Source organism: Prunus avium, chromosome 4, assembly GCF_965620075.1.
Source record: "Prunus avium chromosome 4, drPruAviu1.hap1.1, whole genome shotgun sequence".
In the NCBI taxonomy this organism is placed as follows: Eukaryota; Viridiplantae; Streptophyta; class Magnoliopsida; order Rosales; family Rosaceae; genus Prunus; species Prunus avium.
Window position 1 is genome coordinate 27472172 of NC_142287.1, and position 15180 is coordinate 27487351.

General features: G+C 41.4%; 1 protein-coding gene across 1 annotated transcript; it reads right to left on the reverse strand.

Annotated features, from left to right (window-relative positions):
• Window positions 1–11521: 11521 nt before the first annotated feature.
• Window positions 11522–14352, reverse strand: LOC110771805 (protein ACCELERATED CELL DEATH 6-like). The gene is made up of 3 exons (XM_021976159.2): window positions 13713–14352; window positions 12232–12752; window positions 11522–12136 (listed from the first exon to the last, which is right to left on the reverse strand). The coding sequence occupies exons 1-3, from the start codon at window positions 14335–14337 to the stop codon at window positions 11522–11524; spliced, it is 1761 nt and encodes a 586-aa protein (XP_021831851.1). The 5' UTR covers window positions 14338–14352.
• Between the last annotated feature and the right edge of the window lie 828 nt (window positions 14353–15180).

Sequence of the window (15180 nt, forward strand, 5' to 3'; positions counted from 1 at the left end):
TAACAAAATATACAAATTGCATGAAACATTTAAATTAAAATTAATAGGACATTAAAATTAATATAATGAAAATTACAAATAATTTACCTCATCGCTTAGATTTTCCCCGCTTCTTTGGTTTTTCATCGCTTTAGTGAGGGCATCTCTCCATTTCCCCAACTCTTTGTTGAGAATTTTCCACCGACTAGACAATGCCATTTCTGTACGGGTGGAACCCGATCTTTCAACAAATTCACAATGAATTTTTTTCTACATTTGACTGAATTTCATCTCATTACCCGATATGGGATCATGACTAATTTGGATCGAACACTCACACAACATGACATCTTCCATGACGCTCCATGCCCCTCCGGTTTCTTGAGAACAAGCCATAATATGATAGAGAAAAATTAAACTTGAATGTGAAAAAAAATATGGAGTAGAAAATTAAAAAAATATGGAGTAGAAAGTGAATAATAGTTGGAGGAGGAGAAAATGTATGAGGATTTGTTGTTAAAAATGAAGAGGATTGATTGGTATTTATAGAAAAAAATTCAGTAATTTTTGGGAATTGTTTTAAATTTTTTCTGAATTTTTTTCATAATTGTTGGCCTTGAAAATTTCCTGGGCGTTGGATTGGATGACAAAAGCAATCGGAGCGACCAGAAGCTGCCACGTGGCGTATGACTGTTGGGGAAAAGCTGACGCACGCGCAGCAGTAGTTGCTCGGGCTGGATTTTATTGCTGGAAATGGGTTTTGGCCTTTTACACCCCCCCCCCCCCCAGCCCTTGCCCTAGGGGGCTGCTGGAACTGCCCTTAATCTTCCTATGGTGGAAGCAGAAGCTATTCGTGATGCACTAACACATGCCCAAATTGCAAATTTAAACAAAGTTATTGTGGAGTCTAATTCGCAGCTGCTCATTCGGATGCTTCAAGGAGTAACCCCTGTTGATGCTAGGATTGAAGGAATTATTTTTGATATAAAAAATCTGGCTCAACAATTTCAGTCGGTGATGTATTCCTCTATCTCTAGACTGTGTAATCAAGCTGTTCACCTAGTTGAAGCCTTTGTGAGTCGAACAGGGGTACCCATTTGTGGGACTATTTATGGCCATAGTGGCTTTTCAATACTCTGGCTAGGGGTGGGCATTTAAACCGAGAAATCGGAAAACCAAGCCGAACTGGACCGAAAAAAATCAGAAAAAATCGAGTTGACCAAAAATCGGACCGAATCGGTTTAATCCGGTCCAATTTCGGTTCTTATGTTGAAAAAACCAGACCAGTCCGAACTGGACCGGTCATATTAAATATATATTTTACTTACACATGGCGTTCTATTATTTGTGTTTGTATTAAAACATTGTAATTAAAAAGCAAGTTGGGTGTGCATTCACGATGTTGATGTGTGGGAGCATTTTTGCTCACCACTTTAACCATAGGTGTATCCTCACCACCATCCTCAATGCTTGACACGTGTCCATAGGTGTAATCATGATTCCATAAATACAAAACAAAAGTTAACTATGGTTACGTCTATGGACACGTGTCAAGCATTGAGGATGGTGGTGAAGGTACACCTATGATTAAAGTGGTGAGCAAAAATGCACCCGTTGATGTCTTGGGCAGAGAAAATAGAACGGCTCTTTTCTATTATTTTTTTATGAAACCTTTCTTATTTTTTGTTTGAGGTCCACACCTATTCTCTCACTTTCTCTGATCCCATGCCTATTTATACTAAAATATTGTAAATTTTTATTTTTATTTTTTTTGAAGAGCCTCGCATACGAGGAGAGAATACTCATAATAACAAAGCAGAAGGACGAGGGGGGCGAAAAGCCTGACCTCGAGTACAACTATCGACATCAAGGGCGTCCTGAATAAAATCAGGGGGCACCTCGACCCACTCACATGGGTGCGAACAGTTAACAGCAAATTTAGCTAAACAATGAGCTACACCATTGGCCTCACGGCGAACAAAACTAAAGCAATCCCTCCGGTGATCCCGCAAGCTAGATTGTCTTTCATACTTTTTGACGTCTCTTGTTTATGCCTCTCATTTCTCTGATTTCTTCTCTCTCTCTCATTCTTTCTTTCCTCTCTTCTTGCTCACCGGTTCTTTCTTCCTCTCTTTCTCCGATTTCTTTCTTTTCTCTACCCTCATGTCATTTATTCTTTCTTTCCTCTCTTCTTTCTCACTGATTATTTCTTCATCTCCTTCTCTTATTATTATTATTTTTATTTCTCACCAGGTCTTTATTTCTTCTTCTCTTCTTCTCCTCTTTGTTCGATTTCTCTTTTGGTTTCTTACTCTCCTTTGGTGCATCATTGCTGGATAGTTTTTTTTTTTTTTTTGTATCTTTTAAGGTTTAGATATGGTTTTTCTTGTATGGATTCGGCGATTTGCTCCATTGCTTTGTGTAAAAATATCAGTTAGGCTAAGAGCCGGTCCAAAGCGTGAAAAATCGGAACCGAACCGAACTTAAATTGGCCCGAGTTGGTCCGATTTTCTTTGGCATTTTAGTTAAAACCCGAACCGGACCGCACTGGATGAACATTATTGATTCCGATTTCGGTTTTGTCTGAGAACTGGGCCGAACCGGACCGTGCCCAGCCCCAACTTTGGCAAAAGATGTAAAACTTTCAATCCGCCTCTAATAAAATCTTCCTATCGTTTGGCAAAAAAAAAAAAAAAAAAGGCCCCCCCTTCTTCTCTTATCCAACTATTGTTCAAAGAGGAATGCTATTCACCTCGTGGTATTTACCTGAAAATTGGAAAGAGAGAGAGGAGAGAGAGAAGGAAAGGAAAGATAAAAGAAATAAAAGAGATAACATTGGTACAATCACCTCTATACTATTTTAATGCCCAACTTGGAAACCATGAGTAGAGAGACAAGTGTATAGCGAGTTCCATGAGCTGTGAATAGCATTCCTCATTGTTCAAATACTCAAATAGACTAACTCACTAAGAAGAACACCTCGTCAACTATATATAATTAAAATTAGCACTCACACTGTAATAACCCGATCCTAAATTAATATTTAATTATTAGAATATTCAAGTAAAAGACAATTTTATCTCGGGAATATTTTAATGGTTTTAAAGTTGACTTTTTGTTCGGGAAAAAACTTGGGGAAATGAATGGCACCATGACGTAGATTGCGTCGAGATGAGTCTATAGACACATAGTGGGCTCAAATCGGTGTTTTAACGAAGAAGTTATGATCTACGGAAGCCCAGTGGCATAACTGTAATTTTTGGGGGTAATCGTATAGTTGTTTGAGATCATTAATTGTTTGGTTTATGTATTGTTCGACTTAAGAGCATTGCTAGTTCTGTTTCGAATTAATTGAAGGCTGGAGGCCTATTATGCAATTGCATGTTGTTAACTTGTGCATGTTGCCAGTTGATATTTTTAAAATGTGCTTTTAACATGTTGAAAGATTTGGGGAAAAGTCAAATTTTCAAGGGAGACTTGGTTCATCGTGAGTTGGACATGTTGAAAGATCGGTGTGATGTCGGAATTTCCATAGGATTCGTCTCGAGTTCCGAGGAATTCGGGGCGGGTCTTGTCAGTAGTAAGGGACAAAAGGAATGGGAATCAGATCAACTACTCCCCCTAGTTGATCTGATTCTTGTTTTGAGGGGATGTGATTACGGAGTCAGATGTGGGCCCACACATTTTTTCATTCCTGATTGCAAGTAAACGTTGGGGAAGTCAAGAATGGAAATCATTCCCTTTCTTTCTATACCCATTACTAATATGTAAACATGTCCTAAATAAGTTTCAATTTCTGTTTAAATCTAGATCTTGTATCAGAACCTTAATTTTATAACACATGTATACTCCAAATCGCGGTAGCCACGAGAATAGACCAAGTAATTAAATAGGTGAGCAATATGCCACCTCCACACTAGAAAATTTTGATAGAATACTAGTTTTTCCAAAAATTCCCTCTACTTAGCGTGCTAGACAAGAATATCCCTTGAAACATTCTAAATTATCACTTGGCCGGAATGCTGGCCACGAGTATAAATTGTGGTACAAACCAAATGGAATTCAACTTCTTTTTTTCTTCCAAAGGTGAGCAAGTTTTCGGCTTGTCATGCACTTGAGGAACCCTTCCTAATTTTATTCCTAATGTATTATGCGAGGAGATTCTCCAATAAGTATTTAAGTTAAAGATTGGTTACATATTTCTAATTTCGGCCGTAGAATTATATTCATTAGATGTGTTGATAGATTTAATATGCAACATGTATGTAATCCAATGTACGGTCGAGATTAAAAATATGTAATTAATCTTTAACATAAAATACTTATTGGAGAATCTTCAATTATGTGATTATTAATAAAATCTCGTTCATTTTTAAATTTTGAAAATTTAAAAATAGTGTAGGGGTATAATGGGTAAAAACATGAGTCATGATGCGTTGTTTCTGGAGTAATCATAATAACCGAAGAGTCTCATTAGATAGAAACTTTAGAAGGGTGATGGCAAAGCTGCCGGAGGAGTCATTGAAAGGCACTTACGTTCGTTGGGCCAACAGTACAAAAACAGAGTTATTTATGCTTTACTTTTATAAGCATCATGCTCACCTCTATTCATATGTAATGTGATGGAAGTTAAAGAAGCGAGAAAGTAAATATAATAAAGGCTTGGTGTGTATAGTTACCATGCTACATATAGGGTATATTTTTTTTTTTTTTTGGTCAATAAGAACTTTCATTAACAAGAGAGCAACCCAACAGATTACAACTCAAAGAGAGGAAAGCAAAGCCATGCGACAGAAACAGAAGTGCATGCACAGCAAAAATTCAATAGACCCATACAAGCTGCTACAAGAAAGAGCCCCACAGTGTGGGAGTGGTTCGACAATCCAAAAACAGAGAGTCTTGGCCATCTTGAACAGCACAAGCTATGTGGAGGCTGAAGGAGGGCAGGGAAGGCCGTCACGGTTTAAGATATGCACAAGAGAGGTGGGGGGCCTGGATACCCAGACTTCCGGACTCGACCTCGATAGTGCCAGCGACGCAAGGTGATCTGCCGCTTCATTGTTTTTTCTACTGGTCCAAACCCAATTACAGTTTGAGAAATTGGAGTTGCATTCACGGATCCTTGATAGAAGTGGATAGAGGTTCCATCTTCCACGCTTTATGTTTCCTTTCACGCTCTCGATCAGTTCTTTGGAGTCAGATTCAAAGCAAACCTCTGATAAGCCCAGCTCATATGCCCATTTGCAACCCTCAAAACCAGCAATTGCCTCAGCCATGATCGCATAATCCGCATGGAAAGATAGGCATTTCGCTCCCCTGAACTCACCATTGGCATTTCGTGCAATAAGACCAGCTCCTGCTTTGCCAGAGGATGCCGACCAAGCAGCATCAAAGTTAACTTTAATAACATGGGCTTCCGGTGCAGTCCAAGAGGTAGGACTTGGAGGGGGTCCGTCGCAAGACCTCCTCACGATCTTTCTGCTATTCAACACGGCCAGCTCCTCCACTTGTGAAAGAATGGTTTTGATGGCCAAAAGAGGTTGTGGTTTACATAGATCAAACACAAAACGATTCCTTGTTTTCCAAATAATCCAGCATGTAACAGCAATAATGCATGATATGCGCCCTATTTCCTCCTTAGTTTGGAGCCCATCCGTGGTACATTTCAGCAACCATTGGTCAAAGGTGGTAATTCCCTGTTTGTCAATTTTATAATTAAGAGGGCCACCAAACCAAATCAATTCTACCCACGGGCAAAAGAGAAGCAAGTGTTCAATAGATTCCTCATGAGCTTGGCATATGGGACATAATGGGGTTCGAGCAATTTTGCGTTTGTAGAGAGCCATTGCCGTAGGCAGTCTACCATGAGTCGCACGCCATAGAAAGTTTTTTTTATCTTTGGCGGAACCTCAGCTTTCCAAATATTTTTCCATACCAAGGGGTCTATCCGTGATGATGTGGAGGCGTTTCTGGCAGTGGTCTCAACCTGCAGGGCATGGATGCAATGGTACCCGGACCGAACTGAAAATTTGCCATTCTTTTCCCCAGGCCAAACTAATCTGTCATCCTCCCTTCCATTCCCTATAGGGATAAGCTGGATAGCAAGCTTCTCCTCGTTAGTAATTGAAGCTTCAATCGGGGTTAGGTTCCAAGTTTTGGAATCCCAATCAATTAAAGTTTCCACCCTAGTGTTAGGATCGACCGAGGCCTGTAAGTTGGGGTGGAGTTTACCGTCATGAAGGGAGGGAATCCAACAGTCCGTCCAAAGCTTTGCTTGTCTACCATTTAGAATTTGCCACCGAGCTCCCTGAAGAATGATCTTTCTTCCTTCAAGCAAGCTTGCCCAAGCCCAAGAAGCTCGTCCACCTTTCTTTGCCTCCAAAAAACTGCATTCCGGGAAATAACGAGCCTTCAAGAGTTGAGCCCATTGGGAGTTTGGTTCCATGATTAATCTCCAACATTGCTTGGCTAGCAAGGCCAAATTGAAATCATTAAAATCTCTGAATCCCATGCCTCCCTGTTTCTTTGGAAGCCCCAAAGTAGCCCAACTGATCCAATGCACTTTTGTCTCATCTTGTTTTTGACCCCACCAGAACTTTGCAATCTCGTGCTCCAGCTTTTGACAGAAAGATTTGGGAAACTTAAAAATTCCCATGGGGTAAGTTGGAACTGCCTGTGCGACTGATTTGATTAGAATGTCCCTTCCGGCTTGTGATAATAAACCTTGCTTCCATCCTCCAATCTTTTGCAGCAACCTTTCCTTCACAAAGTTTAGAGCCTCACTCTTTGACCTGCCCCAAAGAGTAGGCAAGCCCAGGTATTTCCCAGTATCCATAACAGTTGGCATACCTAGGATAGATTCCAGCTCTCTTTTTAAATCGTCAGGAGTGTTGGGGCTAAAGAAAACACAAGATTTTCCCAAATTGATCTGTTGTCCTGAGGCTCTGCAGTACCCATTTAGAAGATTCATCATATTGCGACAATTTTGAGCATTTGCCTTGAGAAAGAATAAGGCATCATCCGCGAAGAGAAGATGAGAAAGGATCGGGCCATTCCTGCAAAAAGAGAGACCCTGCAATAGCTGCGTATCACATGCTTTTTTTATTAAGGAAGATAGGGCCTCACTTACAAATAGGAACAAATAAGGGGAAAGGGGGTCGCCTTGACGGATCCCGCGGGTTGGCTTGAAATAGCTTCCTGGCTTGCCATTAATAACCAACGCTAACTCCACAGATTTAACCAAGCTCATGGTCAGCCGCACCCACTTCTCATCGAAGCCCAACTTCCTTATCATGGCCTCCAAAAAATTCCATTCGACTCTGTCATATGCTTTATTCATATCCAATTTCATGCCCAATTCAAATGACTTGGTGGATTTTCTAAGCTTCAAAAGATGGAAAGCCTCATGAGCAAGAAGGATATTGTCTTGTATTTGTCGGTTTGGGACAAATGCATTTTGAGCAGGGGAAATAATCTCAGGTAGAAACTGTTTCAATCTGTTGGCCATAACCTTAGAGATAATTTTGTAGGAATAGTTACATAGGCTAATTGGGCGATAATGAGTAACAGACTCAGGATTTGGGACTTTGGGGATTAATACAATGTTGGTGCTGTTTAGGATAGTGGGATTACAGCTTTCAGCAAAAAAATCCTTCACAAAGCCTTGAACCTCCCTATGGATTATGTCCCAATAATGATGGTAGAAAATCCCTTGATATCCGTCCGGCCCCGGGGCCTTAAGAGATCCCATTTGCATTGCTGCATCTTTAATTTCTTGAGAGGAAATTTCCTGTAATAGAGCAGTGTTAGTGTCCTCTGTGACAACAGGATCCACACAAGATAGGATATCCAAATCATCCTCCACGCCATCAGTTGAGAATAGGCCTTTAAAGTGTTCCTCAATCACTCTTCTTGTAGCATTTTGCCCGGAGTACCACTGGCCATTATTCCCTTGGATTCGCAAAATTCGGTTCTGTCGCCGTCGAGCAATGGTGGAGTGATGAAAAAAAGCTGTATTCCTGTCACCTTCATTGAGCCATTTCACTCGAGATCGCTGGTGCCAATATGTCTCCTCCCTAGCCCAAGCGTCATTTAAATTGCTAGTGATCCTTTTGATCTCCTCATAATTCTCCTCCCACCTTCCTTGTTGATCTTGAAGCTCAGCTTGTAAAGCTGCCACCCGTTTCCTGTTATTTGTATATTTTTCACGGCTCCACTGGGTGAGCAACTCAGTACACTTTTGAAGCTTAGTTTGCCACTTGTCAATCCATTGTCCGTTGGCATTAGTACTCCAGCCATGATCAATAATTTGATGAGACTCGCGATCCTCCACCCAAAGGGCTTCAAATTTAAAAACTCGTTTCCCCCTGCTGAAATGATGATCTGTTTCCACAATGATAGGATTGTGGTCTGACCCAATTGCAGGATAATGGGTAACCGTTGTGTTTGGCCATTCCTCTTGCCACAAAATGTTAACTAGGCCTCTATCAAGCCTTTCTTGTATAAACTGATTATTTTGCCTTCGTGCACGCCATGTGAAGCATGACCCATTATATCCAAGATCCACCAATTCAACCTTCTCCATAAAATCACGTAGATATCTCGGACGATTTGGTGGGTGAAGTTGCCCCCCACTCTTTTCAAAAGACCACAAAATCTCATTGAAGTCTCCGCCGCAAAACCATGGAAGGTTCATTGGCTGAAGCTCTAGCTCCATTCTGTTCCAAAAGATCTCCTTATCTTCCCTGTATGGCGTCCCATAAACCCAGGTGGCTCTGCCTTGTGTGCCAGTAGTCATATCTGATATTTTTGTATCAATGAAATTTTGAGAATAGCTCAAAATCTCGAGGTTAATATTCGTATCCCACCATAGGCATAGCCCTCCTGCAGTACCGATGGGAGGAATACAAAAGCCATGCTGATAATTGCAACTTCTTCTTACTTTCTCCATTCTATTGTTTTTTGATTTGGTCTCCATCAAAAACACAACAGTGGGCCGGTATTTGCGGATCATCTCCCGCAAAGCACGAACTGTCAAGTCCGACCCAAGGCCTTGACAGTTCCACAAGATGTATATCATGGCTCCCCTGCGGCTGTTGTAGGCCAGCCGCCACCGCCTTGGGTCGAAGCACCCTCCTCATTGCTTGACACTCGTTTGCCTCCCTGTTCCCACTGCTCCGCTTGGATGATATTCACTTCCGTAAGGTTTTCTTCCTCAAAAGTCACTTGAGATCTTCTTGTTGTGCCTTTAGTGGTACTGGAATCGCCATGGTTGGTTTTCCTTGGCTTATACACCCTCCTTTTTGACTTCACATCTGCAGCACTCTCTTTTTGATTCTGTCCTCCTTCCTCCGTATCTCCTTTCCTATGGGTACTCTTCTGCTTTTTTCCAGGAGAGCCAACGTGGGGTCCCCTCCCATATTCATTGTGGCGCTTCAAACCTAGATTATGGAGCATGGTGCTGACTTGTGAGACAACCCTTGTAGGAGGTACAGTAATTGCTGGCCCAAAAGGATTTTTGAAATGTGGTTCCACCTGGATTGATTGCCCAAAGAGCCCAAGGTTCAACGTATCTTCTCCGTGATTGGGCCCGTGCTTGCACCAATATGTGACAGAGGGCTTTTCTTTGGTCATATGGGTATGGGCCCATTCAAGACTTTTTTCTGTTGAGTTTTGACTAAAACAGGTCCCAGAGGTATTGGCAGCCGTGTTTAGATCATTTGGAAACAAAATCACAGCATTCATTGGATTCTTTGCTCCTCCACAGATTTGTCTTGGACTTTGGTTGCCCTGTGTCAGATACAGAGGCTCCTTTTGTCTTGTGCCGAGGAGATCCTCGTACCTTTCTTCAAGATCAGTTTCCCCTGCGTGTGACAGCTCAACATCATGGCTGCTCCCATCAGTCCCCAGCTGTCCTGTGGCAGACGCCGTTTGATCTGATTGGGCATTGTGATTTTCGAGAGTCACCTCACCTTGCCCAATTTGGTCGTTGCTTTCACGCGCCGCTCCATCACCACCAGGCCTCCTCCTGACTGTAGCAGCCCTTCTTCTCTCCCAAGGTGTCTTAGTTGGTGGCTTTGGGTCGACGAATTCTCTGATTATCCTCGCTCTTGTCCGTTCTCCATACTTCGCATCTATTTCTGGTGAAACTTCAAAGTTGCAGGCATCCATACAATGTCCAATTCTTCCACATCTGTAGCAAAAGTCCGCAAGTCTTTCATATTGGTACTCCACCCATGTTTCGGAGCCGTCGGGCCTTGGTAACCAGAAACCAGCAACAAGTGGTTGATTTGTGTCCACTTCGACTCGCACTCGCAGGAAACCCCTGAGTTTCGCTGGGTTCTCATACTCCATAACAGCCCCAGCCTTCTCTCCTAACTTGATCATATTTTCTTCATGGCTCAAGTTCAGCGGAATACCTCGAATCTGAACCCAGTGGGGCACCAGGTCCATGTCCACCTCTTCAATAGCTTTGGCTGGAGGCCACCTCTTGACTGCAAAACAACACTTCATCACCGACCAGGGGCCGTTTTCAAGGATTTTGTTTGCCATTCCTTCGTCTGTCACTGTTATGGCAAAAAGATTATCCCTGACCCATGCAATTTTGGTCTCCCCATAATTCTTCCATGCAGCTTTTAGGATGTTCTTGATAGCCCCTTTGTTGGGTAGTTTCTGGGCAATCACTGCACCCACCAATTTTGGCCCTTCTTCCAAGTTTGAGATCCCCAAGGATTCCTCAAGGTGTTCAACCAGTTCCTCCGTGGTGGGTCTCCCTCTTTCCAGCCTTCCAGGACCAGCTCTCCTCCATTCACTCATTTTTGGTTGGGGCAAATGTGTGTATTGGGTTTCTGCCTTGAAAGAAATTTTGTGTTTGGGATGCTTGTGGTGTGGTCTGGTTTGTTTCTGTTTGATATTGTGGAGGTGTTCATGATTTTTGAAAATCTGGTATATGAGGGCAAAAATGATAAGAGGGTACAGTTCCTTGTGGGGAGGACTGGTGAGAAGGTTGGGGATGTAAGCAGGTTTGTTTATAGTTCCATGGGATGAGTCTGCGGGTACGAGGTAGTTGCAAGCCATTAAAGCTGTTGTTAATGGCGCTGCAGATCAGAGGATGGGTGAGGAAGTATAACAGCTTTTAATGTTCCTGATTTGCTTCTCGAGGAGCAAGAAATTAAAGAGCAGCAGGTCTGAAGCGGCGATTTGTAATAGATTTGTATCCTGGAGGTAATGAAAGTGACGATTTGTTAGAGATTTGTATTAGGGATGCAATGAATGTGATGTTCAGAGGGAGGTGGGAGCATCAATTGAGTGGTTGGGGTTGGAAATTAATCACCAGCCAGCAAGCGGTGAAAGGAACTCTCACAAAGGAGAGAGAGGCTCTCACAAAGGAGAGAGACATATAGGGTATATTGGTTGTGATACTTTCTATATGAGTCTTTTGTCACATAATTAACAAGTCTCATACACGTGAGATTCATGTAAAACTCACCTATATATACAATTAAATTTCATAAGAGATATCGTTGACACTGTAATTATGAATTTATATTATGCGGGAGCGGAGCCATCTGCGCATCTTCCTTTCGCGACTACTTTGTTGGTTGACAACCCTGAAACTAAAAAGGACAAGTAAGCATAAAATGCCACATATGTAAAGGACCACAGTACCAACCGGACTTTGCATGGGTAGCACTACAAATAATCCGGAAGCAAATGCAACCACCATTGCTCCAAAGGAACACTTAATGAGAGTTGCAGGTCTGGCGAGAATGACTCGCGAGTCGGTTCCCGCCATAAAATAATGACACAACACAAGAACAGCCAGAAAAAAGGAGAAGGTGTCGAATAACACAAACACTTGGAAAGACGGCTTTGCGTGTAAAACCGCCAATCCGTCGCTCTGAAATCCTCCGGGCAAGGTGAAAGCAGCAGCAAATGTAACTGTAGCGATAAGCATAGCAATCAGAAGATCAGTATCACATCCTTTCTTGTCTGCTGGTGAATAATCTTGCAGCTCTTCTCTCTTGTTTGCAATGTTTGGTGTGCGTATAGTACCTAGAGATTCCAATTTCATGACATCACTGCGGATTTGTTGCTGGAAAAATGGGACACCACTAGAGCGTCCCAGGTTGAACAAAAGCGGACTATTGAAGGCATCCTAAATAAACATATATACGGAGAATTATGGTCTTGGTCAACAAAAATATAATGCAATAATATGCTAGGAAGACCATATATTTGTAGCATACATACCCGCCCAAAATTATCGCCAAGAAAAATATCGGCAGCCTTCGAGAAATTTTTATTGATGGCAGTCTTATCAACTCTACGATCGGATGCCAAGAGTTCAACAATTTTCAAATGTGGGTAAGCCGCAGCGAGATGCAAAGGAGTGTTGCCATCTTTATCTGCTTCGTTTATAAGCCCATCAAGCTTATTCGTCTGCAATATGAACTCAACAACATTTATTTGTCCACCCAAAACGGCAGCATGCAGAATCGTTTGGCCTTTGGCATTCAGCAAATCACATGCATCGGGCCGATATCGAATCATCACTTCCAAAACTATGGCACGGCCTACATAGGCGGCGACGTGGAGAGCTGACAATAATCCAGATTTGTCCAAGAGGTAAGCAGCAGAGCTATCACATTGCATCAACACTCGAGTTGCTTCAAGGTTTCCTCTAAACGCTGCGTAGTGTAAGGGCGTCCACCCAAGTGCGTCCACTTCTTTGATCATCTGGGGATTTTTGGATAACATTGTGTTCACAATATCTAGCATGTTGATATACAAAAATTAGTAAGGAATTGAGAAGAGTCATATATAAAAATAAATAAAATTGATTACAAATTTATCCCTTCTTTTGTACGCTTCAATATGGTTAAATCTGAAATAAACTCATACGTTTTATTTTATTAAATTACTAAATATCGCTAAAAATCAAATAGCTTTATGGTGGCATGTAAGTTGTAGCTGATCAATGAGGGTATGAACTTGGGCATCATAGGGAGAAGCGAAGATGATGAGAGAATATAGGAATAATGATGGGTGAAAAAAGTATACCATTGTATTTTAAAAGAGTGCTGTTATTTCCACCTATCTGTATTATTTTTTCATGTTAATTGAAAAAAAAGATATTTTTCCACCTACCTATATTCTCACCCCCATTAAGTTTTAATCATCTCTTCCCATCCACTATTATTCCCAAATTACCCCTAATTTATCAATTAAGTAGGGTTGGGAATAGGAAACGGGGCTAACAATAGTGCCACCCATTGAGAATCCATCATCAATAGCAATTTGAGCACCAAATAAAACTGTGTTTGCAGGGTCCATTTTATAACTATATCGATTTTAGCTTTTAACTTTTGTCTTTTCATTTGAAGATAGAGGAAAACATATAGCAGAAGGAGAGAGAGAGAAGGGAGGAAGACGGACGAGGGAGAAAATGTAATGAAATGTTATACAAAATGAAAACTGAAAACCATATAAACTAATCAAAAGCAAATTTCTAACTAGGGTTTTTTTTTTCAAGTTTTGGTTTCATACGTTATCCTTTACTTCTCCATTTCCCCTTGTCATCTCTTCTTTCTCTCTCATTTCTCCTATATAATTATCTTTAACTAAAAAATAAAAGCCAAAAGGTTACCAAAGGGATGGTAATCATCAATCAATCTTATATATATATATATGAAAATTAGGCATATATTAGGGGAAGTCGTGCATGAAGTTACCTTTGGTGCTTTTTGTCCTACGAGTTACTGCTGCATGCAAAGCTGTGACACCGTTAATCCCCTCAAAAGAAGGACATATTGGTGACTCACATAAAATGTAACGAGCAATTCTTTGAAAGCCCTTAGACGTAGCTATGAATAAAGGCGACTCATTGGCACTATTAGTGAAACAACAGAGTGTAGGATCAGCTTCAATTAGCAGCATCACCACTCTATAGTGACCGCATCGAACAGCAACATGCAGTGCTGTGTCCTTTTCTAAATTAGTCATTCGAAGTAACTTTTTGTAAGCTTCACCATCAGCTGGTCCGTTTTCTTCATCAACTCCTTCAATGTGTAGCATTTTGGCATGATTGATGAGGAACTCAACTACTAGAAGACAACCTACTTTGGCAGCAGTGTGCAAGGGAGTGTCACCCTTGATGTTGGTGGCCCAAAACATTGGGGATCCAAGTGAGATGTTTGTGAAGAAATCTACTTGCTTGAATTCAACGGCAACATGAAGAATATTGTTGTCTTTAGGTGTTTTCTGACACTCGAGATCAATTGATAACTCACCGTCTCTAATTCTTCTCAAGAAATCAACATCACCCAATTTTGCTGCCTCGTAGACAGAAGGATCCATGGCTTTAAACTCTGTCTCTTTCTCTCTCTCTCTCTGCAGAACATATATATGTGGAATTTCAGAAACAAACAACTAAGTAAATGGTTGACTTTTTAAATTGAACAACTAAGTTAACATTCTCAATAAAATATAGAGCATTGTAAACAACCAATCGCTATATTCATGATGTGTCATTCGGCTTATTTTAAAAGTCCATTATGAACAGTCGCTTGAACAACTATATGCGTCTGGAGTTTTCACTGATGGTTCAGTACACCTACCTAGGCCTCCCCGGTGGTGGGAACGAGAAAGTTTCAATGCTAGCGTATCCAGTAGGACGTTTCCTATGCTCCTTGTGGTACCAGAAATAGATAATAAAAAGAAATTAATAAAGTCAATATTCTGCTAATCAAAGAAAAAACAAAGTTGAGTGGAGAGCAGACCCACCTGATTTAATTCAGGATCAGCTCCAAGATTGTAATGTTTCCAAGTTTTGCAATGAATTTCGTTTTCTCTCAAAAAAAGGTTTGGCCCACTTTGGTATCCCATTTTCCCATCCACTTCCTTCATGCTAGTAAAAAATCTTGAATCTTTTTCTTTTCCTTAGAGCAGTTCCACCGAGCCCCCTTGCCTCGGGCTGGGGGAGTTTTTCCCAAAAATTGGTTTCCAGCGGTGAGCCCAAGCACAGGCTGGAGTGGGTCCCACGCAACTCGGGCTGGCCCGAAGGCCAGTTCAGCCTGAGGTCCAAAACGAGGGCTGCTGACGTCAGCGATGACGTCAGCAACAATGTTTTAATAAAAACAATCGAAAAAAAACCAGAAAAATTCAGATTTTAAAAAAATAAATACTTAGTCATATTTTTCA

What these genes read in the sequence shown, in the direction of transcription:
- LOC110771805 (XM_021976159.2), bottom strand. Translation starts at nt 14,337, where the DNA reads ATGGATCCTTCTGTCTACGAGGCAGCAAAATTGGGTGATGTTGATTTC. An exon ending in TAGGACAAAAAGCACCAAAG is followed by an intron (nt 12,753 to 13,712) that starts GTAACTTCATGC and finishes TCAACATGCTAG; the next exon opens with ATATTGTGAACACAATGTTA. An exon ending in TTGGCGATAATTTTGGGCGG is followed by an intron (nt 12,137 to 12,231) that starts GTATGTATGCTA and finishes ATGTTTATTTAG; the next exon opens with GATGCCTTCAATAGTCCGCT.